This window comes from Vicia villosa, linkage group LG3, assembly GCF_029867415.1.
Source record: "Vicia villosa cultivar HV-30 ecotype Madison, WI linkage group LG3, Vvil1.0, whole genome shotgun sequence".
Taxonomy (NCBI): Eukaryota; Viridiplantae; Streptophyta; class Magnoliopsida; order Fabales; family Fabaceae; genus Vicia; species Vicia villosa.
Window position 1 is genome coordinate 82714300 of NC_081182.1, and position 27425 is coordinate 82741724.

The window sequence follows — 27425 nt, forward strand, 5'->3', positions numbered from 1 at the left end:
TTGTGAGGCAGGAGAATTTTTATGAGTGAGGTACTGTTTGGGCTTTAGTTTTGTTTTTGGTTTGGACCTTGTGTTTGTATTAGGTGAGTCCTTTAATTCAATACTATAACCCTAGAATTTGGGGGAAATTTGAATTGAAGAAATCTGAACAAAACAATGAAGAACACAAGGTTGAAGAAAGAGTATATAACACTCCATATCACCTGCCACATATACAAACCTAACGTTCGTTTGTGCCATCTGAACAGAAAGGACAAACGTGGTCCTTTTTGAACAATTAAAAGACCAATTTGACATTTTTTAAAAATAATAGACCATAATAGACCTTGGGATATAATTACGGTACCAAAAAGCTATTTTGCCAAAAATAAAATACAAAATTTTAGAGTACTTATATATCACCCACCAAACTTTATTTTCTAAAAAAAAAAAAAAAATCTACCAAATTAACACCTTAATAACTAAATTAATCTTATTCACAATCAATTAAATAAGTTTTACTTACTTTCTAAACTTTGAATTACTAATTTTTTATTAAAACCAAGGATTACGGTATGATTCAATTGAAAAAAAATTGTAATATCTAGGCATGGTATAATTCAATTTTTCTAATTAGTTTGAAAGTTTGTAAGAAAATTGTGTGATATATTTATAAACTATTTTAGTTTATTTTAATAAACTCTCTGGGCCATGGTATCATTCATAACAACAACAAAACATGTTATTGCTATCAGCAAATCAATATAGTAAAATGATTAGAAAAATCCATATTTTATTTTAGGATTAATAGTCATTTATCCCCGTCATATAGACAAGTTTTGATTTATTCCCTTTAAAAAAAATTTGAATTACCCCTATAATTTTAAAATTTTAAGTCTTTTGTTCCCTAAGAGGAAAAATTACACCCCCTGTAAAATATATATTTTTTATTTACCCCTAGTTTTTACACGCTTAGGGGGTGCTCAAAAATTATAGGGGATAATCCAAAAAAAATTCTTTAAAGGGATAAATCAAAACTCGCCTATAGGATATGGTGTAAATGGTTATTAACCCTTTATTTTATTTATTTTTTTCAAATCAAACTCATTTTTTTTATTAATATTTGTATAGAATGTGGTAAAAAGTTTAATCAGAAAACTATATCACTATTTCTTTAAAGAAAGTTTAGGAAATAAAAAGAGTAAAAACTAGACCATATTTTACTTAAGAGTGAAATTAGAAACGGGAAGTAAAGGGAAACAAAAATTGATCTAACTCATTTTTTTATTAATATTTGTATAGAATGTGGTAAAAAGTTTAATCAGAAAACCTTTATCACTATTTCCTTAAAGAAAGTTTAGGAAATAAAAAGAGTAGAAACTAGACCATATTTTACTTAAAAGTGAAATAAAAAACGGAACGTAAAGGGAAACAAAAATTGATCTAATTTTTTTTTTGGTAGAAAAAATGCTCTAATTTTATCCCTGCTATATTTATATATATTATACTAAATGAACAAGCAAAATAAGACTATCATCAACAGCAAGTTACATCAAGATTCTACTTTCACTATCAATGTTATGTTGTCTGTGGCCAGAATGCAGAAGTCATATATACAGTTGTTTGTGACACCCAAACGTGCCACCAACAACAGTAATAAAATTGACTACGAGTTATGACATACATATTAGACAAAATAAACCAAAAAGGAGGGCGCGTATCGAAAGTGGGGAATAAATTGTCCCCCCTAAACCCATAATATTTTTTCCTTATCAGCTTAGCTTCTATTAGTATCAATGCCAATCCCTTTTATGTTGCCTATGCCCTTAGCACTCAAAAAATTGTGGATACTCAATTCAAATGGTCCAAGTTACAAGCACCTGTAATTGTAATTGATGGGTTATCTTCTTGGTCAGCAGGCTGAGACTTGTGATCCATTGAAATGCATAAAGCTCGTCAAAATATTTCTTATTCTAGCCACCGCATTTCCAATCAATTTGAAGCCGGTGCTTCCTCGCTAGACAATATCCTTTCCATGTCTTCAAGATATGGCCAATTTTTTCTGCTATCCTTTCCATTCTTGATCTCCTGCTTAGAATATAAAGTTATTATTGAAATAGTAGCTATGTCAGAAAGTTATATTTATCAACATTTCCTACACTTGTACTATAGCTGAATATAATCCCTCCTATTATATATATTACATGTTCATGCAAGAATATCTCGGGATAAACAAGTTCATGCAAATATTATAGAAAAAAAAGACAGTGAAAATCAGAACAAGAAATTAATTTTCTCTCTCACTGGAGCTGATATAGAGGTATCCTTGGGTCAAGTTTGGTACGCGGGGATGGATGGAGGAGGTGGCAAGTATGAGCTTTGTCCCTTTCCTCCCATCACAACTTATTGTACATTAAATTTATTGGTCCCCCGGCATTTTTGGATCCACCTCTACAATGGTAAGGGGGAGAAAATTTGGGTTTCGATACAATTTTACAAGCAAAACCCAACGAAGATTTTTTACCTGGTACCTAACTGATCATTAAATATAAAAACCAAAAAACCAGTATGCTTGGAATCAGTGACGATTATTGAAGTGAAAGGATGGCGTTCATTATAATATTAACAGCAAGTTGCTTATAAGAAACAAACCTCATATTTCTGTACCAAAGACGTCCACCGAGATTTGCATTGTCCAGGACTTCTGCTGATCCCATCAGCCAACAAGCTCTGAGATATCTCTTCCCAGAGAGCCATTCTCCCCTTCACAACTTTAAATTTGTCACGGAGGTCACTCCGCAAATCAATCAGCTTTTTAACTTCCTCAACTTTCCATTTATTTTTCTTTACTGATTTTGATGACTCTGGCTCGGCATTAGACATTTCTTCAGACTTGGCTTCATCGATGTCTTCAGAATCGTCTTGCTTCAGATTGGACTTATACTCCTTTCGTGAAACATAACCATTGTTAGCTTTGATTGACTTCTCAACTGATGATGCAATGAATGGTTTCCAAAATTCATTTGAATCCTCTGAATCGGGTAAATCACCCTCAGCTCCACTTGTAGTGGTGTCTTTCTCAGGTAATAGTCCTTCAATATCATTGTCATCATCTGCATAATTAATAGAATATGGTGAGAATAAACATAAAAGATACTGTCAAAAAAAAAAAAATTACACCAAAATAAATTGGTGTAAATCAGGTATTGAAGGACTAACACTGTATTTTCAATTACTTAATACACTGAAGTCAAGCCAAACTTACTGGTAAATAATTTTGAAAACATATGAATCCACCATCTAAACTCATATGGGGAATTGAACTAACCTTCAAATATTGCATTTTTTGTGAAGAAAAATGCTATAGCAAAAGCCATAGTTAGATTGGTTTATATTTATGTTATGTAAAAAACTTCCTTTGAGTTTCACAAAAATAGACCAGTAGAATGCACAACCCGGGTGTCACGTGCCAATAACAGTAGTATTTATTGGTTTCTTTTCAGTGTTCAAATTTTCTTCTTAGAGAAGTTATGTTTATGTTAGTATATATGATTGAGATAAGATAGGGCAGAGCCTGATTGCTTCCATCCTCTTTACTTTCACAATGGACAAATTGGATAGTTGATTGGGTTTAGCAACTAATGTAGGTATGAAAGTGGATTCAAAAGAATCAAAGAAACACTTACATTACTTATTTCGTAAATTGCAAATACAAGCACAAAAGTGAACCAACCAGATCTCAACAGTTGACAGTTTTATATGTATTCCTGAAATGCACTTTGATGTTACCTCTTATTTGCGTTGTGGTGGATCGTTCATCCACTACTTTTCTTAATGTTGATATTCCAGGACCAACATGGGACTTGCCAGACAATTTTTTGTTTATCTCATCCGCAAAAACAGCTCCAGGGTTTTCTATGGCAACGGCAATTACTTCGGGCCGTTTACCACTGTACTTCCTCACCATCTTCCTCAACACTTCAGACACAGTTCTTTCGATGTGAGGCGGTGGGCTTTTAACAGGACAGCTAGAAAGGGCTGCATGAGCAGCTTTATGTAGTGCATCTAACAACTTCCCTTTGTCTAGCCATAGGCATCTCGTGGTAATTCTTATCTTCCCTTTCAAGGTGTTTCCAGCTAAACTTTCTAAATTTTTAGGGCGAAATATTTCCATGCTGTAAAAGATAAATATTAGGATGCACTAAACATGTTATACTTATTATTGACTTACTTTAAAACATGAAAGATCTACCTGATTACAATGATGCCATCTAATGCAATTCTCAATCTTTCATCAATAAAGAGTTCACTAGATGTACCAAATGCTTTGTCGCCATCACTATATTTCAACTGCAAGAGAAAGGAAAAATCTCATAGCTTATTAAAGGCTTTCTAAAAGAGACCAAAGATAATTAATACTCAGGGCCACCAACCTGTAAATTCTCTTTTCCAAGGGAAATGAAACCATTAGAAAGAACCCTTCTATTTCTCAAGTGTGAAACCCCAAGCATCTCTCCGTTCTTTATAACCTGGTGGATAAAGGTCACGAGTCAGATAACATGTTATGTGAGAACTCGCGTGATATATTTAAACACATCTCTATCACAAGATCTTTAGAGAGGAAATGGCTCACAGTAGTATGCCGGATGCCAGTTGATTTTCCAAGTGATTCATGCTCCTTCAGGAACAAATATTCTCCATGTACAGGAAGAAAATGTTGCGGCTTAACTATTCTAAGTACTTCCTCCTGCAAAAATATGTATTTTATTTACTTTTTATTAGCATGAAATGTCAAACAGAAAATGCATAGAAATCATATTAAATGACACATCACATGAATGAGTAAACTGAAAAGGCATTGGAAGAAATTAACTAGTTTGAAAAGACTTGATCATTCATGCATGTGAATTCTAAAGATCTCACTATCAGGATATCAAGGGTTCGTTTGCTACAAATTTTTAAAAAATTATTCTTATTTTCAATAATTTAGATTAATTTTGAGACATTATTTAAAAAAGAATCTATGTTATGTTGTGTTTGTTTATGGTAATGAAAATCACAATTTTTATATAAAAATCAGTTAACAGAAACTTATTTCTAGAACTTCTCACGTGAAATTGTTTTTATATTTTTTCAGTTCTAATTAAAAAAATTTGTAACAAATTTATCCAATACAAAATTTCTTTTTTTTAATCTTAAACACGTGCCTTTAGGCCACAAGTTTGCGTGACCCTTATTGGATATCTTGAAAGTGTTGAATAGACAATGACGAGCAAATAAAAAATATTGATTAGTATAATAAAAAAATAGGAACAAAGAAATGTTGTGCAATAAAAAACTTACCAATTCTCCACGATATGCATGACCAGATGTGTGCAGGTGTTCATTTCTCCCCATAACTATTCTTGATCCAATCTCTGATATGCGATTCATCATTTCCATCACACGAGACTCATTACCAGGGATAACCTGAAAGTTTGATTTTGAATCAGAGGAGGACAAATCAAAAACTACAAACTAGTTTGTGGATAAATTTTTAAGACGTCACTAGAAAGGATTGGAAGTTAGAATAGCAGATTGTAAATTCATAACAGGTTCTTTAATTATGCTACCTATATTAAGGCTTTAAGATAAAATTAATCCCAAACAGATAAATGCAGTATTTTACCATACCTTAGCTGAATACAAAATAATATCTTCTTTGGTAAGTTTGAAAGCATGGCTACTTCCATAAGATGCAAGATTTAAGGCAGCACGTGGCTCTGCCTGACACAATAGCATGCATATTTAGTCATATGACTTAAACTTTTCCAATGTTCATATTTCATGAAATTACACAGTATTTTAAGGATAGTGTAAGTAACTTACTTGAGAGCCGGTTGTTACAATAAGCAAATCCTGGGGTGCATAAGCATCAATATCCTCAGCTTTCACCTATGTAAAATTAGGGACAATAAGGGCAACAGACATAAGACGTACAGATGCAGTTATAAATACAAAAAAAAAAAAAAAGGTGAATAGGTTCCATTATAAATTTTAAAATACAAATGGTGCACAAATACTGAATTGTAGTTATCTAACTAGTAGGGAGTAAATACTGCCTGAAAACTTTACCAAAGATGTAAAGACTGCAATATGGCAAAAAATCACTTGATCATAAAGTGCCAGGAATATTACTATTTATAATCAAAATACACCATCTAACATGAAAGTTATGTCTTGAAAGCATATGATTATACTGAAAGATGATTTTTGAATGAACTAGTTAAGAGGGGCATGCCAATTAGTGACAGATAATGTCAAGATACTGTATTTAAACCATAATGAACCTCTTGAGACCAGCGTAGTCAAAGGCACCGAAGTAAGATGTCAAAAAGGGCTAACAAAGGATGTGTTTGTTTCAAGGTTTGAAATTATATTCCCTGGAATTATATTTCCAGAATTATTATTTCTAGGAATAAATACTCATACTCAAGCATTCGGTAAAAATTTAGATATCCTAGGAATATTTGTAAAATTTGTTTAATTTAAATTTATAAGAAAATAAAAATAAATGTGAGAATTATTGGGAAGTTATAGTTAGTTGAACCTATTACCATGGAAATGTTAACTTTCCACACTTTAAGCATGGGAATAACTATGGAAGAAATCATGTGTCAATAACAATCTTGGGAATAAAAAACACCCTAGAACAATTTTTAAAAACCTAAACAAAACATGGGAATGTTGCATTTTCAATACCACATTCTCAGGAATGTAGTTTTAGACCTTGAAACAAACACACTTTATAGTTAAAAACATAAGAAAACTCAGGTGGTGATTTATCTACTTGCAAAGAATTTCCTCCAACAACAAATTAATAAATCAATCTGATTACAGTAACCTGACCAACTTCTGAAAATCATAACCAGTGACAACATGCACTGAATTTCTGCTAAAAACCTAGTTTATGAAAAAGCAGATCAGCAATAGACTTCGGCATGACTGTATGGTCAATTTATTGGATGGCGGGTCGAAATTTAAAAATTAGGTATAGTCACCAAGTACAACAAATTTGGAAGAACTCTGGAGAAAATTCTAAAAACATTTATTACCAGAGTGGATGGATCAAATGGAGCCTTTCCATCCTTCCAAGCTGCTTCTAAGTATGTCCTTAAAGACATGCCAACAAATACCTGATATAATAATTATACAATTATAGTCTCTAAGTATTTTGTCATTCTAAACAAGAAAACCGTTATCAGTTGCATTAAAGAATATTATCTAGTGGGGATATTACCAACTTTCTGCCAGTTAAATCAGCAGCAGCTTTCACACTTCCAATTCTATGTAGATTTGATGCAAACTGGGTTGTAATAACCCTTCCTTTAGAAGCTGAAATATGCCTCAATAATGCATCTGCCACAACAGATTCACTGGTTGTCCTTCCAGGCGAGAGCACATTTGTCGAATCACTCATCATCTGAAAAGCAAGGTCCAAATCCATGTTTGCTTGTTGTTAACATTTAAGATAAACAAGTGAAGGGATATATATTTGATTTAAACAATAGAAAAAATAAACAGACAATATGATTGTGTTAAATATAAACAAGTGAGCATCTGGTATCTTAGACTAATCTTTTTATGTTCAATAGATAAAAACAAAAGAATTTTTTCTACCAAAGTAGATATCACATATTTAAACTATATATCGAGAAAGAAAAAGAATGCAATGAAATTTTGAAGTGGAAACGTGTCTTTTGAGCAGTTCTAACTTCTACCAGCACTGAACATGAAAGCCGTATTCAGATTAACCGGGACTATTTGAGTACTGCTCAGAGAGCACCGACACAATTGAAAATATACACCTCAAGTAAACTGTTAGTAGCCTGTGAAACACACAAGATATTCAAATTGCACTAAGCTTATCTCTTCCTTATCATTAAAGCCAACAATAAGCTCAAAATATATTATCTAAACTCATAGTTAGTAACAAAAAATCCAGGTGACTCACCAATGTTACTCCTTCTTTAGAGAGTTCCTCTAAAGCCTCTCGATCAAAAACCTTCCCATCAAGCGGTGTCTCGTCAATCTAATGAATCAACTTTTTCAGCATCAGGAGATTCAAGGTAAATAAAAGGGACAATGCATTGAAAATAAAAGTAAAACTCTGACCTTCCAGTCCCCAGTGTGAAGGATAGTACCATCAGAACAACGAAGAACTAGTCCACAACAGTCAGGAATAGAATGAGTCACCCTAATAGGTTCTATCTCAAATGGCCCAGCGACAAACTTGTTCTTTGTTCTAAAGATTTTGAGTCTAGATGGAAGAAAAATACCATGCTCCTTCAAACGTTTTTTTATAAGCTGTTAAAAGGAAAAAGTTTCACCTTCTTTGGACTGCAGTGGATAAAATAAACAATGCAAAGAACGGATATTTGATGATAAAACTATGCAAACAAAATTTTAGATATATTAGATGTCTACTACAGTAACAAAAACTGAAGAACTCGAGAGTTATTCAACTTCGAGATCTGTGGATACTGACATCTTCTACCATTTCCCAGTAGTTGAACTAAATAAAAACTAGCATTTAAACAAATTTAGTCTTCTTGCCGAATACCTCCATTGTAAAGGAAGATGCAAAAATTGGTGTATTGGGATCCAATGCTGGGATGACCTGATGAACCAGGATAAGTATGTTAAGAACAAACATAAATATAGGACAAATTGCTTTGTTATGAATAACTATTAAAATAAAAATGTAAGAAGGAAAATAGCATATTAGAAGGAAAATATATTTTCAGGTATAAGAATAATAAATCATTAAAGTTTAAGTGAATACACAAACATACATAGACATTTAGGACTGAAGCAAGCATGCTATGTAGCAGCCTCTTTGAAATCTAAATCTAGAAAGATATAGGAGGCTGCATGGTAGGAAATGCCTCGAGCAGGCGGAGTAAAAAGAACATAAGAAATAAAACAAATGTATATTAGCTACAAAGAGATGTCCAATTCGTTTGTCACCACGGACCCCAAAATAGCAACACAGACTTAAGCAGAAATAGTCTTGTGACTTGTGAAGCCTACAGTTCTTTCAAACAAAAGACTCCAACTTAGATGGAATCTTAGAAAAGACCCATTAAACTCAAAAATTTGAAAATTTGTATTTCAAATCAGAAAGTGAAACGAAGATGGGAGTCATTTGCAAGTGAAAGTACTTTGAAAGTACATAGTAGTCCCAATCAAGGAAACATGAATACACAGCAAAATAAACTAATTGTTAGAGCTAGTAAAGGAGTGTGCCACAAATAGTCCTATGTCTAAAACATGATCCATCCCCCAAGCCAACAATTATAGAACTAAGTAATTGATGACTTCAACTTAGTAAATGTAAATCTCCTTCAAAGCTCATTGCCTTTTACATTATTAAAGCAGTAACAACATCAGAGATAGCTGCCTTACACAAGCTAAAGAATACTTCTTTAAGGTCAGTCTCAGTTTATATTTTATAATGATAGAATGCATCAAACACTAAGCATTGAAATTTGAAATGCCCCTTCACAAATACTCTCAGACAAATTCAATGGCTCATCAGTCTCACTCATTTCAAAGAGAACTAATAGCATGGACAAAAGATTTATTTCGGTTTCCATCATCAACAAGTCAAGCCAGCAGTCCAATAGAGAAGGAGGCATTACCCAAGGCAATGCACCGATATGATCTTCATGACCATGCGTTATAACAAGCGCTTCAATTTTGTGGCTCCATTTTCTTATAAAAGTTGTATCAGGTATAATCTTTTGTACTCCAAGGTCATCATAGCTGAAACATCATACGATTCACACCACATACATGCCAAAATTACTTAACCAAATAAATGTAAAGGAAATCACACAACAAACAACAATTTGACATAGTGACCTTGGGCATGTTTTGATTGACATATTTCAACTTTTCTACTTCAAAATAAAAATAAGAGCGGGAAATTATTATTAATAAAGGTGACACTAATGACCATTGTGCAAACTGACTCATAGGGGGATTTCAACTCCGTCTTTGAGGTTGTGTCAAAAAAAACTCCGTCTTTGAGGTTACAAAGGCAAAATCTTACAACAGAATCAACACCTCGCGGACACAAGCTTATCTATTGAGACAATCACTTGTGAGACTGTTTGGGGGGGTTTATAAAAACAACATATGATATGCCCATAAGCTATTTTCAATTTATTTCCATGAGCTCTCCAAGATAGTTTATACAAACAACTTATATCTAATATGAAACCATATTAACTTTATTTCATTTCTTGTTATAGAAATAGCTTAAACATAAACACTTATCTCATAATCATTTATGCTATAAGCGCTTAATAACATTGCTATCCAATCAGGACCAAATTTCACTGTATTTTCTGAATGTCATGAAAATTATGATGCAATGATAATTAAAAATTATTAAGGACCTATGCAGCAATGACATTTTTTATTGAATGCATGTCCAGTATCCTACAAGACACTACCGCATATTCCCACCATCTCTTATTATAAGATTCCTACAAACTTCACAGATATTAAAAAAGTGGTTGAAGCAATAAATTTATATAAAAGAAGCTGTGTTACTTTCACATAATTGCCCCTAACAAATACCACTAAATTCAATCATATAATTGGAAAGAGTAAACAAAATTCATGTTTACCAATTATACATTTAGTATGAATATGGTCTTATATTTAAGAGACTACAAATATAGAAAATGAATTTTATAATTAGGAACTGAGAGTACATACGATTACATTCAATTTATATCATGTTCTAGTAAGTCTAAGTGTCTTGTCCGGTGTCTGTGTATATGTGAGTGCTTCATAGTTAAGGACTTACTCAGGAAACATGATACCAGCATCAATGAGGATATAACGGTCATGATTCCCTACAAGCATACAATTCATTCCAATTTCACCCAAACCACCAATAGGTAGAACGCGTAAAGGCGGTCCATCAGAACCTTCATAAAACTGTTCCATCTTGCGTTGAACAGAATCCTCCATACTTTTCCTTGGACCTTCAATTCTTCCTCGTCTCTTCTTAGGTACTCTAGAACTAGATCCATCATTGCCTACTCATGCATACAGAATAATTCCCAATTGCATTACTAGACAATAACAATAACAATACACAGCAGCATAGTTTACTGATTCTAGGTAATGTTAAAATGTAGTGATAATAGCATGAATGTGAAAAAGCGGAGGATTGTTATCACCTGAGGCTGAGAGCGCTGAAGCGGAAACGGAGAGTCTGGTTGGTTTTGAGCGGAGACAAAGGAGAGTGTGAGGAAGGGGAGGGAGAGACGTGAGAGCGGCCATTTTTGTGAGAAAAGTGAAAACCCTAATCTATGCTAGGCTATGGAGAGAGTAGAGAAGGTGATAGTGTTAGTGACCCTGCTGGTGCTGGTACTGGTGCTGGTTGATAGCGGGAAATGGAGATTCATTCAGTGGATTGGTTTCGTTGAGCTTTAGAAATATCTTTCTTATCGGTTTCTGCATTATACGACACTCGAACCGAACGTGTCTACCACACGCGTGGAATCATAAACCCCTTCTTTCATTTATTTAAATTAGTTAGATAGATAGTACTAAGATTTTTAGGAAACTTGAAAGATTTTATTTTTAATGAATACTAGTAATGGACCCGTGCGTTCGCACGGGTCACGTAAAGTCGAAATAAATAATAAATAAATATATAATAATAGTTAATAAATATATATAAAACATACACAAATTAAAAATAAAAAATACTTAAATTATAATGGTCATATAAATATTAATTTAATCTTATTAAAAATATATACTTTAGTAGAAAAAATAAATGAAATAATTCAATAGTCATCTATGTGCGTTCGCACGCATCATACAATATCGTTATGAATCTACCTTGAGTAGTCATCTACCTGTGCGTTCGCACGGATTGCACAATGTTATAAATAATAAATAAATATAATATATGTGATTATATTTATTTGATTTGGTAACATGTACCAAACTTTCATACCGGTATTGCTCAGCTAATCTCCATGATGCTAAATACTTAAAGAATAAGCAATATTAATCATAATAATATTAATAAGTAAATCATAATAATAATTGGTATTCAATTAATTTTGATAACTTCTTGTTACATTAAAAAATCATTTAACGTACGATCACATTTTCAAATATTTATTTTTAATTAATTTATTATAAATACTAATTATTAATTATTTAATGACTTCTCATATATAAAAAAATTTAATAACCACATTTCCAATTAATCTATTTTTTTCAATTAATTCCGTTATTAAAATTTAAACGAATATATTTGATATAATTATATATATATATATATATATATATATATATATATATATATATATATATATATATATATATATATATATATATATATATATATATATATATATATACATATATTAGAAAAACAGGTTTGGCCCGTCGGACATACTATAATTTTTATAACTGCTTATAATTTTAATTTTACAATTTCTATTAACAAAAATTATAAAATAAAAATAATACACAAAAAACATATTGGCTTATAATTTTAATTTTACAATTTCTATTAACAAAAATTATAAAATAAAAATAATACACAAAAAACATATTGGTTTAGTAACAAATTAAAATTGATAATATTTTACTATAAATTAAAATTTGATATATTTTTTTTTGAATTTGCTTCTATATTTTCCTTTCTCCCGTGTTGATTGGTTTTTTGATCAATTATTCCCTCATTTTCTCCCATTTCTCCAGTATTGGTTGGAATTTTGATCAATTATAACCATTATTATAATAATGAGTTTATAATAATTTCTTTTCCTCAATGTTTACTCACATGTGATAAATATTGAGGATTTCCAAGTTATTTTATTATTATAATATGTTATCATGATTATAGAGATTTGAATCTTGTAAGACACGATTCTTATTATTATAATATGTTATCATGATTGTAGAGGTTTGAATCTGACACTATTTTTATTTCCCAAGTCAAATAAATTCAATTTTGAAACAAATAAAGAGAACAATTACAAATTACAATGAAATTGTGCAGGATATTGGAAAAGACCATTATTTATAAAGCTGGAACATTATTTTTTTTTGAAAATAAAAGAGCCACTCATCCCACCAAAGAACTCATTCCTTTTAAAAATAAAATGTAAGAGCCAATTTTTTAACTCCTTTCGTAGCTGCAATCTAAAAAAATTAATTGGAATAACTATAGAAGTAAATTTTATGTTATTTTTGAAAATTTAAAATGCAACTTATAATTAATTAAAATAGTTACATTTTTTCCTAATTTTTATAATTATTTTTCAAAGTAATATTTTATTTTCAAAATAAAATTTAGAAGATAAATTACTATTTTTAGACCAAGCTTTCCATTTTTAAAGGTTGAAATTATATATTAAGATCAATTTACAATAAAATAGATACTAAATAGGAAATAAAATTGTAATTAAGAAAAAATCAAATTGATAATGTTTAATAAATGTATATAAAAGATAAAAAAATTAAAAAGAGAAAATGGTTAAAATTATGATTGTCATATTAAATATTAATTTAATCTACATGTGTATGTTTGTACGAATCACACATTGGGAGATAAATTGTAAATAAATTCAGCAGTTATAATAATGAAAAATAAGTTGCAATAAAAAATTCAAAAGCATAATTATGAAATTATGTTAAGTAAATCGTGTAATTCTATTTGTAAAACATTTATTTCTAGTAACACGTCTAATTATTTTTAATATTATTAAGAATATCCTACTTATATAATACACATGTAATTATTTATTTTTATTTTATCAATTAGATGATACAATATTTGTTAAATGTGTGTTTATTTATAAAATATATTATCAAATAAAATATTAAATTACATATAAATAACACATATTGGTCATGTAATGTAACTAAATCATTTCTAACTATTCAATCATGTAATCGTGTACCTAATAATGTTTTAGTAGATTGAAATAAATAATTTAAGCCTATTTTTAAATTAACTAATTATGTTATAATTTTAATGTTTTGAAATCTTATAATTTTATAGATTTGAAAAGTTGTAGACTAAAAGGAGTTTTTATGGGAGAACACCTAAAGTTTAGAAAATTGATTTGAGTCAACCTAGATAATAGAGATACATTGTATTAACGGTAATAATTAATTAGGATTTATTTTAGAATAAAGAAACGGAAATATGACTGTTTTGTTTTAAAATATACACTTAACATAATAATAAGATATTATTGTTAAAGTGGAAAAAATAATAATGGCAGATATTAATACAGTAATAATAATGAAAATGATCATAGAGGCACAAAATACTCTTTTAAATTAATTTTAGTTAAGGTAATTAAGTATTTTTGACAGTATAATATTTTATGATAATAAAAATAAATAATACATAAATCTCCTTTTTTTCTATTATTTATTTATTTTCATCGCAATTATTTTTTATATAAAATTAATATTTGAGTTAAAATATTGAACATTACAATTTCGAATATCAATGTATTGGCACAGGTAAGTTTGACAGTTTTGAAAAGTTAATTGGAATAAACAATTTATTGGAATAAGCAAGTTTTGAAAAGTTAAAAAGTTAAAAAGACAGCATGCGTGGAAAGTAAATCTCAATCTCAATCATGATACAAAATACTAATCATGTCAATCTCAATCATGATACAAAGTACTAATCATGATACAAAGCATAGTACTATTTGTAAACTAAAATATATAAAACCAAATCAATGAATAATATAATAAATAAATGTATATTGTTTGTAAACTAAAATATATAAAATCAAATCAATGAATAATATAATAAATAAATATATACTATTTTATTATAAATAATAAATTATAATTGATATTATATATAACATCAAATTCTCTTGTGAAATTCATTTACAGAGAAATCTTATTCTATTTTTATTTTATTTTGTTGTTAAAAAATATATGAACATTATTTAACATGACATTAATGTTAAGTGTAATTATTAAAAATGGAATAAAGTAAAATGTCTTCATTCCATTGGCATAAATCACGTGAATAATAATATAACAAATACAATAACATAACATGACAATAATAAAATGCATACAGTTTTAGAAAAACTTCACATTAAATTAAAAGATAATAATGATAATAATTGATTTACAATAACCAAATTTAATTGATTTATAATAAATGATAATAATTACATTTTTAATAATTTTTTATTAAAAATCTAATACCCTAATTAATTTTATTTATTATTGGAAAAAAATATTTACATCAATAATTACATCATGTAACAGTATATCGTTATAATAAATTTTGGTTTTTAAAGTTTTGGAATATAGAAAGTCCAATTAGTACGTTTGGAATAAACAACTAAAAAATATACTATTTAATAATTAATTAAATAGGACAAATATATTTATTAGTCAGAATATATTTATTAAAAAAAAGTTGGATAGAGTTACCTTTAAGTGATCAAATATATTTATTAAATATATTTATTAGTTAGAAATCAAATGATTAAATTGACATTCAATCACAATAATGTGAAATAAATTTTAAAATCAACTATGTTTCTCACTTTATTCATATACATTTTAATTTATTTTATTTTGTTTAAAAGTAACCAAACCTATTTATTAACTGTAAATCTAGTTATTTACTATTTATGTTAATTATGATTAATAATCTATTTATTAACTTATAATTTTATTTATAATCTTGACAGAAAAAGATTTATATACCAACTCTTTCTTTATATTTGATATATTTAATGAAATGAATATAAATTAGAATTAATGTCAAATATTTTTTTTATAGATATATTTAATGCGTATTGAAAGGTGTTATATGCATTTAATTTTTAATTTTTAATTCTATACAAAAAAAATTGTATGTTTAATTATTTACAATTATTTTATACTGATTCCTCTATTTGAATTTGAATTATGTCAAGGTACTATATATTTGTTGATATTGTATGGAAGGTAGAGAGTTATATGAATTTCATTTTGTTATGATTAATTAACCGTAATGATTACTTTTAGATATTGGAATTGATTGGAAAACTTGTAGCATGCAAAACAAATAATGATTGTTTTTAAATATTGTCAAATATTAAAGACATAAGGCATGCTAATATGGGTTGATGATGAAAAAATACAATTGAAGGAATAAAATGAAATTCAATGAAATAATGATTTTATAATTATTTGTGTGTAGTTAATTTTTAATTTAGATTGAAATAAATAAATTGAAAAATCATATTTAATTCATGAATTAAATCAAATCCTAATTCTACGTATTTAGATAAAAGAAAGTGTAACTTTTGCAAAAGAAAATTTCTAACTAGACTTATGTGGATCTCTCACACACATGTGAATTGGCAAAATTGCTCTCTTGCTTATGTAGATTTATCTCTGGAAGCACTTTTTTAAAAAAAATGGTTTTTTTTTCCGTATATGCATCTACGGAAGTTAAAATCTTCTGTAGATACATCTACGGAAGAGTTTGAAAATAGAGTGTTTCCTAGATGTAATTACGGAACATTCTGTTATATTTTCAAATCAACTACATTTCACTCCTAAGCTCCAATTTTTTTAACAAAAATGGAACATTAAATTATAGTAAATCAAAATAATTGAAAAACCTCAATTGCACTATTTTGATTTACTATAATTTGATGTTACATTTTTGTTATAAAAATTGAGTTTTTGAGTGAAATGTAATTGATTTAAAATAAAACAGAATATTCTGTATGTACATCTACGGAACACTCTATTTTCAAACTCTTGCGTAGATGTAACTACGGAAGATTTCATTAATTCGGAAAATCCCAAGTTTCACTATGTTTTAACGCTTCCGTGGATGCATCTACGGAAAAAACCAAAATTTAAAAAAAAAAAAAAAAAACTTCCGGAGGTACATCTACGGAAGCAGAGGGAATAAATGAAATTTTGTCAGGTGGCTAAGAGATTCATGGGGTGTATTGAGAAATCCTCTTTGCAAAACTAGAAAGAACAACCAACTTTTATAATAAAATTTAGAGAATCTCTAACCCCACCCCTTGGATCTCTCACCCACCATGTGAGTTGCCTAAAATTCCCCTTTGCTTCCGTAGATGTACCTCCAGAAGCACTTTTTTTGTTTAGCGTTGTTTTATTCTATAGATGTACATACAGAAGCATCTGTAGCTGTATCTACAGAAGCATTTGATGTTATATTCACGTCAGACTCTTCCTCTCTCCCATTTTTCCAGTTTTCTCATTTTCAAACACTCAAACTCTCCAAACCTCAAATATCAAACTTCCACAAAATTTGTTTTCTTTCTCTCGAGTTCGGCTGATAACTTCAACATCAACTATCAACACATTCCAAGAACTTCCAAACTTAATTTAATCGGTAAGTTTTCGACGTTTAGAGTTATTTTAGAGCATTTGTAATAGAGTTAGAATTCAATTTTTAGGTGTAGAAATGATTGGATAGTTTTAGAAATATAATTTATGGACAATGTAGGTACTGTTTGATGTGTAAAACTGACGATTAATCCACCAAAATGGGATTTTTAACCCTCTACAACAGTGACCAGACGTCATTGTTGTGTTTTTGAGGTTTCAGAACCTTCCGTAGATTCATTTACGGAAGAATGGAACATTGGATCATTCCGTAGATGCAGCTACGGAAGAAACCCCGTTTTTTGAAACGTAAGGTACTTCCGTATATGCATCTACGGAAGAGAAAATATTTTTTTCTTTCTTTTCTTGCTATAACTACATAGTATCTAACTCGATTTTATTTGTATCACAATGCAGACATTATGGACGACCATTCAGACCACATTATACATGGGAGGACTGCACAACATGCATCTATGCGGCGTGAACGGATGCACGTAGTATCATAGGTGACTGATGGAGTTGTCGTTCCAGCAGATGTACCTGCTACATCCGTTCCAATCGGGCCTTCTCCATTCGTTCCAATTGAGGGGTCTTCTCCATCTGTTTCACTTTAGAGGCTTTCTCCATCTACTACTTCATCACAGAGGCCTCGAGATGATGATGACGAGGGCTCCTCACAGATACCCTCCGCCCGCAGATGTTGACGGGGCAGTTTTCCTACTTTTATGCATGTGCCAGTGACGACCGATGCAGGACCTTTGGTGCCACCTCCTGAGGTGCGCGAGGATGATCCGGTGCCGGAGCTTGTCCGGTACCCAGGGTTCATATAGATGCATCTCTGTTGATAGGGTATGCAGATCATTCAGCCAGGCATATCTGAGAGAGGGAGGTAAATTTTCTTTGGTTATTACTTATTACTTTTTTTCTTCAGTTTCTGACTTTGCTTATTAATAACATTGTTTTTTTTTTTGGAAAATTTCAGGATAGGGATCCCCAGAGGTTCTACAACCACAACCAAGACATTGCTGCTCTCGCGCAGCCTGATGAGTCGTGGTTCCAGGATGCATACACAGCTTCTAGGCTGAGGGGCCTCTGTTAGGTCGGCTTTCAGACGATCCATAATGGGATGTTGATGGCATTTGCAGAGAGGTGGCATCCAGAGACTTTATCATTTCATCTTCCTCGTGGTGAGATTACCATCAATCTTGACGACGTGACATGCCTCCTGCATCTACCTATCAAGGGTACCCTCCTAGGTCAAGGTAGGCTGACGAAGGAGGAAGCGATGGAGATGCTGATTGAGGAGCTAGGGGTTGATTTTTATGACGCGCTTGAGGAGGTGAAGAAGACACACGGGACGCACGTGAGGTTTCACTTCTTGTAGCAGAAATATGATGTCGAGCTTCTTGCGGCACATGAGGCTGATGGTGACGAGGCATAAGCGGATATACATAAAGAGCGGGTGATGAGATGTTACTTCCTATATTTGATAGGCACTCGACTCTTTATGGACACGAGCTCGACGTACACAGACGTCGTTTGCCTGACGTACTTATTGGATACCGCACGTATCCATGAGTACATGGCCCTGGGGAGCAGCTAATCTGGCGTATCGTTACCATAAACTCAGAGAGGGATTCCTCTGGAAGGCAAGGACTGTGGCTGGCAATTGTACCCTCTTAGTGGTAACAATATACCCTTCTATTTTTTCTCAAAGTTTGTTGTATATTTAAGATAATATGTTTGATCCTCGTGTTTTATTTTTCAGAGTTGGATACTACAACATTTCCTTGACATTGTTGGCTAGGGAGAGGTGTCGGGTTACAATGAGGTCATGTTGCGTGCTAGAGCCGTTGCCCCCTCAAAGGGAATCAGGTGCCAGATCCTTACAGGCGCTGTCTTGATCGCATGGTCGCTGAGGACATCCGATACAATTGTTATGATGATCACCGTGAGATGGTTCTGTGGGATGACATCGCCCTATATTATGGATGGTTGGTTGCCAGTTCAACCATTATTATTCGTTATCTTCCGGACTACGTCATGCGTTAGTTTGGCTACCAGCAGACGATACCTCGCCACCCTTCTGACTCCGCTCATATTGCCATGACCCGTCGGCAACTACATGATGTCTTTGCAGACTGGGAGCATCACATAGTTCCTGACGAGGCTCGGGAGACCGAATCAGAGGTAGATTGGAGTTGCTTCAACGGGTACATCGCCTAGTACTACATAGTGTCACACCCATCCACGATTCCCACTGCACTGGGATCATCACCCAGACCAACCCACGAGGAGATTTTGCGGACTCATCTGGCTCAGTTAGATCATACTCAGGATATTCTTCCTCAGTGTCGTCAGATAGCTGACATGAGACGGTCATGCATTGAAAATGGTTTCTTTCCTAAGGGGTCTGATGCCAGGCTGGTAGTGGATGGTATGATTAGACTGGAAGAGGAGACATTTTTGTACCATCGACATCGTCTCAGGACATGTGGGACACTTGACGGTAGAGGCGGAGTAGCCAGCAGACGACATGGTGGACACAAAGATGGAGGCGGGGCCAGAGGCAGAGAAGAGGCACATGATGATGTCCGACACACACAGTAGTAATGCCTGTGATTTTTTATATATGTATTTTGATTTCATTTATGTACGTTACTTTGATTATGTATTCGACATGTTGGCTGACAATTTATACGATTTTTTTTGTACCACTTACTATTGCCTTTAAATTGCATTACTTTAATTTACAATAATTTGATTTTCCCTTTTTGTTATAAAAATTGAGTTTTGGAGTGAAATGTATGTGATTTAAAAAAATAGCAGAATGTTTCGTAGGTTTATCTACGGAACACTCTGTTTTTAACACGTTCCATAAATGTACCTACGGAAGAATTGCTGAACTGAAATACTTTGAATTAAGCCAACATTTACTATGTTTTTTAACGCTTCCAAAGATGTACCTACGGAAAGAGACAATTTTTTTGAAAAAAAAATTGTTTCCGGATGTGTATCTACAGAAGCACGGGGCATAATTGGAACTTTGCCAAGTAGCTGAGAGAATTAAGGGGTGTAATGAGATATTCTCAGAATTTATATGTAATTTAATAATAATTGTTAAAAAATAGACTATTTTATTTGGTTAAGTAGCCTAATGACTGAAATTACACATTGAATAAGTGAAATGTCGCGGATTCGAATCTATATCTATATGGCATGATGTTTCTGCACAACTATTAACTAAATTCGTTTAACGGAATAATAAGACTGTTTTTTAACAAATGTTCATAATTTTTTTTAAAAAGAATCAAATATAAAAATACTATATTTAAAGTTCGGTATTAAATTGCTTGAAATTTTAAAAAATATTGTTTTAAACACAAAATCTCTGCTTATTTATTCTTTTTATTGGTTTTTTTCGTTAGTGCTCTATACAGGAACCAGAATTGGGTATAGTTGACGAACTAGTGATCTCTGACCGATTATTCTGATCTTCATTACGACGGTGTACGATGGACTTGTGTGGTTATCACTCCAATGTCCATGTCAATTTAAGATTCAAGATGAGGGTAGTGAAAAGTGGAGATCAGAGAATGTATCTTGTTTTCTATGTGAACTGATTTATATACATTGGGTCAAGTGGAGTGAATTTAAAATGAATTGGGCCTTGGCCTTTGGCCGGCCCAGAACTGTTGCCTCCAAGGCTTTGTCGGGCACTGAATGAGCCTAATAAGCCTTTAGTGATTTTGGATGGCCTCTAGAATGTTGTCTAGTGTGAGGTAGAACTGAAATGCTTTAGATTTAGTTGAAAAAGCGGTGGAGAACAAGCGCATTAAATGCATTTTCATCATTGAAACCTTTCAGCGTCTTTTTCTGAAACGTCTGTTAATGTGACAAGTTAAGGCATGGCGTGGCTTATAGTACACTTGCAAAATTGGGGTCTCTCTTTTCTTCCGTCAAAATTGTTCTGCTTTAGTTTTCTACACGTTATTTCCAATTTCCTGCAACTAGTTAATTTTCCCTTTTCCAATACTTTATTTTCCACCCCTTTCCTTTTACTTCCCGAAGCAATAGTTTCTCACATTGAGGGGCTATTGCACTATAGAATTAGGAACTGCTATTTTGGATTCAAAGTTGTAATTGAAGAACACATACTTGCATTGAAAATTGGTACTTGAAGTTTATTCAGATTATTTAATTCAACTCTAGGTTTCCACTTATATGCTTAAGTTATTATTGATTTCCATGCTTGTAATTATTTTCCATTAGTGTTTTTGCATGAATGTACTAAAAACCATGTCTAGCTAATTTTATAACACTAGTATGTAATGTCACTGTACCAAAAGGTTCGGTAATAATTCGGTTTAAAAAACTAATTAAACGTAATTCCGGTTTTGATTTCTAAAATTAATATTGAATTGTTTTGTTACGAAAGTAAAATCACAAACTAAGGTTTAAAATCAACACAACGAGAGTTTGAGGTCTTTTACCAGATAATAGATATCAAAGCATCAACTCTAAATACAGCGAGAGCGCTTTAGAGTTGATTATATTTTATTTGATTTTCAAAAAGTGATTTCAGTTGTTAAATGATTTAGCGAGAGCAAACTTTGAAGCTGATTTTATAATCTAAATCAATAAATACGGGAGTGTGAGAAGAAGGTTTTTAATTCAAATAACGTATTCTGAAAAGCGTTTCTAAACTTAATATATACCGATGATTTATTGAACCTGAACGTATGATTGTTGCATACCAGTACTATTAGCATTAGTATTAAACTCATATTTAGTTTCCGTTTCCCTAAAACCAACAACCCGGTAGCTTTAGCTAACATTAGTAACGTAAGATTGTACAATATTGATCCTCAGTCTCTGTGGGTTCGATATCTTTTAAAACTAAAACGACTAGACTGTATACTTGCAGTTAGTATCCCGCTAGACTCATAAAAGTCTTGATCAGATGGTAGATTATCTTGATGGTTGATTGGCAAATTATAAGGATGATTGAAACTGTTAAAGAGTCTCACATCGAACAATATATGGCCTGAACATAACCTTATAAGTTGGGAGAATCCTCACTTTTCAAGTCAGTTTTGTAGGGTTGAGTTAGACCCAACCATATTTTTTAACATGGTATTAGAGCCTCATTTAAGATCTGGGGGACGACCTGCTATTAGGTTTCTACTATCGAGCCACCCACCATTTATTTCCACGCTCCAGGTGTCCAATTCTGGACGTGAGAGTGTGTGTTAAAGAACCCTACATCGGACAATATATGACCTTAACATATCCTTATAAGTAGGGGCAATTCTCACCTGACAAATCGATTTTGTAGGGTTGAGTTAGTTTCAACCACATTTTTTAACCGAAACAATCTAAAAATAAAATATGTAGGCTTAATGCATTCTTTAGTCCTTTAACTTAATTTAATGTTTCGCTTTAGTCCCTTATTTAAAAAACGTTACGAATTAGTCCCTTAAATACACTTTTGTTATTTGATTTGGTCCTTTCCGTCAAATTTTGTCAAAAATCATTAAGTTTGGGTGATGTGGCAATCTAGGTGGATATATTTATGTTTTTTTTATTTAAAAAATAGTTAAGTTCTGCTGATTGATAAATTTTGTCATTTCATTCTCTCTCTTCTGTTTCTCTCTAAACTCTAGAAAACCTTCAAGATCATCTTTCCATTGTAAATTTTCAATCTCAAGCATTTTTCAACATTGATTCTCTTATTCGATCCGCATTTTCTTAATATTTTACCTTCTCGTTTTGATTTTGCAGGTTTTCATGGTTGCAAAATCATTGGAGATTCACGATTATATTGCAAACAACGATGGTGTTGAAGAGGTTAAGCTTCGACGGAATGTAAAGGTTGTTGAAGAGCAAAAAAAAGTTGAGTGTGATTGTGACGGCTAAGGGAAAGTCGAACAAACGCGATGAATAGGTTGTTCCGGAGAAAAAATGTTAAGGTAAAACTCCCTGCAGTTGGTGGAGATGTGGCTTTTACTATTTGTGGTTGAATGTCACACTCTAAATACTCATTGCAAGTTTAGGCCTGAGCTGCATTTTTGTCTAAATAACTTATTCTTGTTACATTTTGTGGGCTTTTGAATAATGCAAGGAAGCTATTTGTTGAAATGTTTGTAATAGATGTTGTCACTTGAAACTCAATGGTTAAGGGTATTTGAAAAATGAGGAATTTGATATGACATTGAATTTGTTTATTATAGAATTGGTTCAAGTTATAATATGAATAGATGAAATATTAGAGCATCTCCAACCGTGCACCCATTTTTTGGTTCCTTGCGGGATCTATTAAGCCACGCCAGCTTGAAGCAACTCAACTAATTTTTCGCTACAATGTGCAATTCTGAAGAACTCATATTGGGTCCCACAACTTTACTTTATCTATTAATATTTTATTCATATTAAATTTTATATCAATTAAAATAGTAATTTTAATTATTTAAACTAAAATTGATATAAAATAAAAAAAATTCAAATTAAACTTATAATTTAAAATGATAATTAATATTAATCTCAAATACATGACATATAATTAAAAATAATAAAAATAAATAAAATCACATAATAAATTAAACTTAAATTTCATCATCTACATGTCCAAAGCGTTCCCAAATATACTCGACTAAATCTCCTTGAAGTTGACGATGAACTTGTTTTTCTCAAATACTTGCTCTTCTTTGTAGTTTTGTTGCAAGATTCGAATGAGGACCACTAAATGTTTCAGTTGTTGAGTTGTTGTCATCCACATTATCATAAGAGTAATCAAAATTACCTACATATGTATGTCGTTCGTCTTCCACAATCATGTTGTGCAATATGATGCAGGTATATATGGTATGCTTAAGGGTGTCCATGTGCCAGACACGTGCTGGGCCACGTAGAATTGCAAATCGAGATTGAAGCACTCCAAATGCCCGCTCCACATCTTTTATAGCTGATTCTTGATGTTGAGCAAATAACTTTTTCTTTTCTCCCCGTGGCATTGAAATGGTCTTGACAAATGTAGGCCACTCAGGATATATACCATCTTCTAAATAATACCCCATATTATATGGTGCCCCATTGACTGTATATTGCACATTGGGAGCATGTCCTTCTAAAATATCGTTAAACACGTTGGATTGATTTATCACATTAATGTCATTGTTTGAACCTCCAATACCAAAAAAAGCATGCCAAATCCATAAGTCTTGTGATGCCACTGCTTCAAGCTTGATTGTGGGCTTACCATGATCACCTCGACAAAACTGTCCTTTCCATGCAATAGGACAATTTTTCCATTCCCAGTGCATACAATTAATGGAACCCAACATACCTGGAAAGCCACATGACTCTCCCATTTGTAAAAGATATTCAACATCAGTGTTATTAGGCTTTCTCAAATACTCAGCCCGAAATACAACATTCAATTGAAGGACCCATTTTACCAGTTGCATTGACCCTCATTTGGAAATATTCATCATGATTTCCAAGGGCATCTACAATTCTAAGAAATACATGCCTATGCATTCTGAACCTTCTTCGAAATTGAACATCTGTGTATACTGGATTTTTCGAGAAGTAGTCATTGAACAATCGATTATGCCCTTCTTCACGACCTCGATCTACCGTTGTTCTTCTCTTTGGCCTAGAGGAACTTACAGATTGAAGTTCATTCTGAAGCTGTTGTTCTTCATCACTGCCGTCCATAAATTCTTCTTCAACCAACTCCCAAAATTCCTGATCGTAATTATCTGAATTGTCTGAATCCATTTTAATAAAGAATGAGATAAGAATAAGATGAGAATGAGAAAACAATGACATAAGTGGTAGTATATATAATGGTTTGAATAACGACTAATTTTAATAACGATTAGTTTGAATAACGACTAATTTGAATAACGGCTAGTTTGAATAACGACTAGTTTGAATAACGGCTAATTTGAATAACGGCTAGTTTGAATAACGACTAGTTTGAATAACGGCTAGTTTGAATAACGACTAGTTTGAATAACGACTAGTTTGAATGACATAATATTTATTATAATTTAAAGTGGTACTAATGACCATGTTACATAGGTGTTGATAAATTAAAGTGGTACTAACGAACATTTTACATAAGTGATACTATCTACATTCCATATTTTTTTTCATCTTATTACAATATTTTTCATGAATATTGTGAGATATTGGATCGAACTCTAGTATTGTCGAAGGGTAGCTTCTTGGTTCGACAGTCCGACAGAGTTAAGCATGAAGTCGAAGGGTTGCTCACATGCTGGTGTCGAAGTGTGCATGCTGTAGTCGAAGATGGGTCGAGCATGCAGATGTCGAAGATGCTAGGGTTGTTAGCATGTTAAATTAGGTTTTAGTGTTTAAACCCTAATTTGTTAAGTTAGCTTGTTTATTAAGTTGGCTTGTGTAATGGGCCTTGCTGAAAAAGCCCATTAGTTAGTATGTTAGGTTTTATTATAAATAGCATACTAGTCTCTCATCATTGCTAAGCTGCAAATCCTAATTTAGGGTGAGAGAGGTTATTTATTATTCTTGTAAACTTGTAATCTTGTTTTAAGAGAAAGTAAAAGAATAGCAGTTATAACCAATTCGTGTGTTCTTCTTATCTTCCCTAATTCCCTATTATATTTTGTTCTTGACATCGTTTTTCACAACAAATATCTCATTGACTATCGCTCATAGTAGAAGTGTCTTTCATCATTGGTTGCACTACCTTTAATTCTATCTCGTCCTCATTACTTTGCGCTAGTGTTTCCATTGACACTGCTCTTTTATTCCTTGCATCTTGCGTTGTATTTGGAATTTCCTTTGCCTTACCCTTCCTTTTTACTGCTTTTTGTCCCATTGGACGCTTCATTGGTGATGATGAGTTAAACTCATAACTTGAAGGTGTATCTGGGTTCTCCGATGATGCCTCACTAGCATAAGTCTTTGTTATTTTTGAAGAACTTCCAATCTATTCTCCCATCCATTTAGGTTCATCTTTTAACAATCTCCATGCGTACTCAAGATTGAATGTTGTACCTTGATCCTGAGCAAAAAATGCATTTGCAGTGGCCATGATATCGTTCTCCGATGTCCCACTTTTCTTTCCATTAACAGCTTGCTTGTAACACCCAACAATTTTTGAACCAAGCCATTTATTCGATGCCATCGACATTTTAATTGTCCCCCTAAATTTTCCCGTGATTGCCCATGATACTGGTTATAATTGGCAGCGACTCTTACCCTAAAACTCTCAGCCTTTTCATCAACTCCCACAATTGGATCCTTTGAAACATTGAGTCATGATTGGATAAGTAGTGTATCCTCATCCCTTGTAAATTGCTCTCGAGATTTTTTTTTAACCACAACCCTTTCTTCTTTTTCCAGTACCAACTTGAGTAGAAAATGGTGTAACTTGAGTAGAAAATGGTGGCACCAATGGAATTTAAGAATTTTGAGGATTAGGATTTTGATAATTTTGCATGAAATCGAACATAGCTTGTTGATAATCAAAATGATTAGGATCCATTTGACCTAAACAATTGTAATTTGAAGTAAAAGAAATGAAATTTTGAATTAAATCTTTTGTCAAAAGAAGGCTAATGAGAAGAAATTGTTGGAAAAAAAATTAAAAGTTTATGAATAAAATGATGAAATTATGAAAGAGAAATTTAAAATTGAAGAGAAAATAAAAGTGAGAGAAAATTTGTGTTGGTAAATTTTTTTCAAAAAACATATTTATAAGAAAAAATAACTTAAAAAAAAGTAACTAGCTGTTGAACGACTAGTTTTAGTTTTATAACATTAAAAAATAGGAAAGAACGGTTATGAAATGATGAACATGTGAAGTAATGTTGAAATGAAAAAGTAACATTTTCATGTTTGCCACGCTGGCAAACCAACTTCGCGAACCTCCACTGGAGGTGATCTTATTACTTAGAATTAAATTCTTACATGCTTGGTTCAAGCTGTCCATGCATAGGAGTCACTAAAACTTT

At 32.0% G+C, this 27425-nt stretch overlaps 2 protein-coding genes across 3 annotated transcripts; both read right to left on the bottom strand.

The window, feature by feature from the left end:
* Positions 1 to 1491: 1491 nt before the first annotated feature.
* Positions 1492 to 11524, bottom strand: LOC131662069 (ribonuclease J-like). 2 transcript variants are annotated; one of them, XM_058931754.1, is made up of 17 exons: positions 11220 to 11524; positions 10841 to 11075; positions 9663 to 9786; positions 8582 to 8638; positions 8134 to 8325; positions 7973 to 8050; positions 7259 to 7441; positions 7074 to 7154; positions 5848 to 5913; positions 5653 to 5745; positions 5323 to 5448; positions 4613 to 4726; positions 4413 to 4508; positions 4232 to 4329; positions 3769 to 4154; positions 2632 to 3092; positions 1492 to 2067 (listed from the first exon to the last, which is right to left on the bottom strand). In XM_058931754.1, the coding sequence occupies exons 1-17, from the start codon at positions 11320 to 11322 to the stop codon at positions 1972 to 1974; spliced, it is 2589 nt and encodes an 862-aa protein (XP_058787737.1). In that variant the 5' UTR covers positions 11323 to 11524; the 3' UTR covers positions 1492 to 1971. The 2 variants fall into 2 exon arrangements, with proteins under 2 accessions (XP_058787737.1, XP_058787738.1); XM_058931755.1 differs by lacking the exons at positions 9663 to 9786; positions 11220 to 11524 and having other exon boundaries at positions 10841 to 10979.
* Positions 11525 to 24107: 12583 nt separating this feature from the next.
* LOC131658422 (uncharacterized) lies at positions 24108 to 25200 on the bottom strand. The gene is made up of 2 exons (XM_058927716.1): positions 24876 to 25200; positions 24108 to 24763 (listed from the first exon to the last, which is right to left on the bottom strand). Exons 1-2 carry the CDS (start codon positions 25198 to 25200, stop codon positions 24108 to 24110), a joined length of 981 nt encoding a protein of 326 aa, XP_058783699.1.
* Positions 25201 to 27425: the final 2225 nt, after the last annotated feature.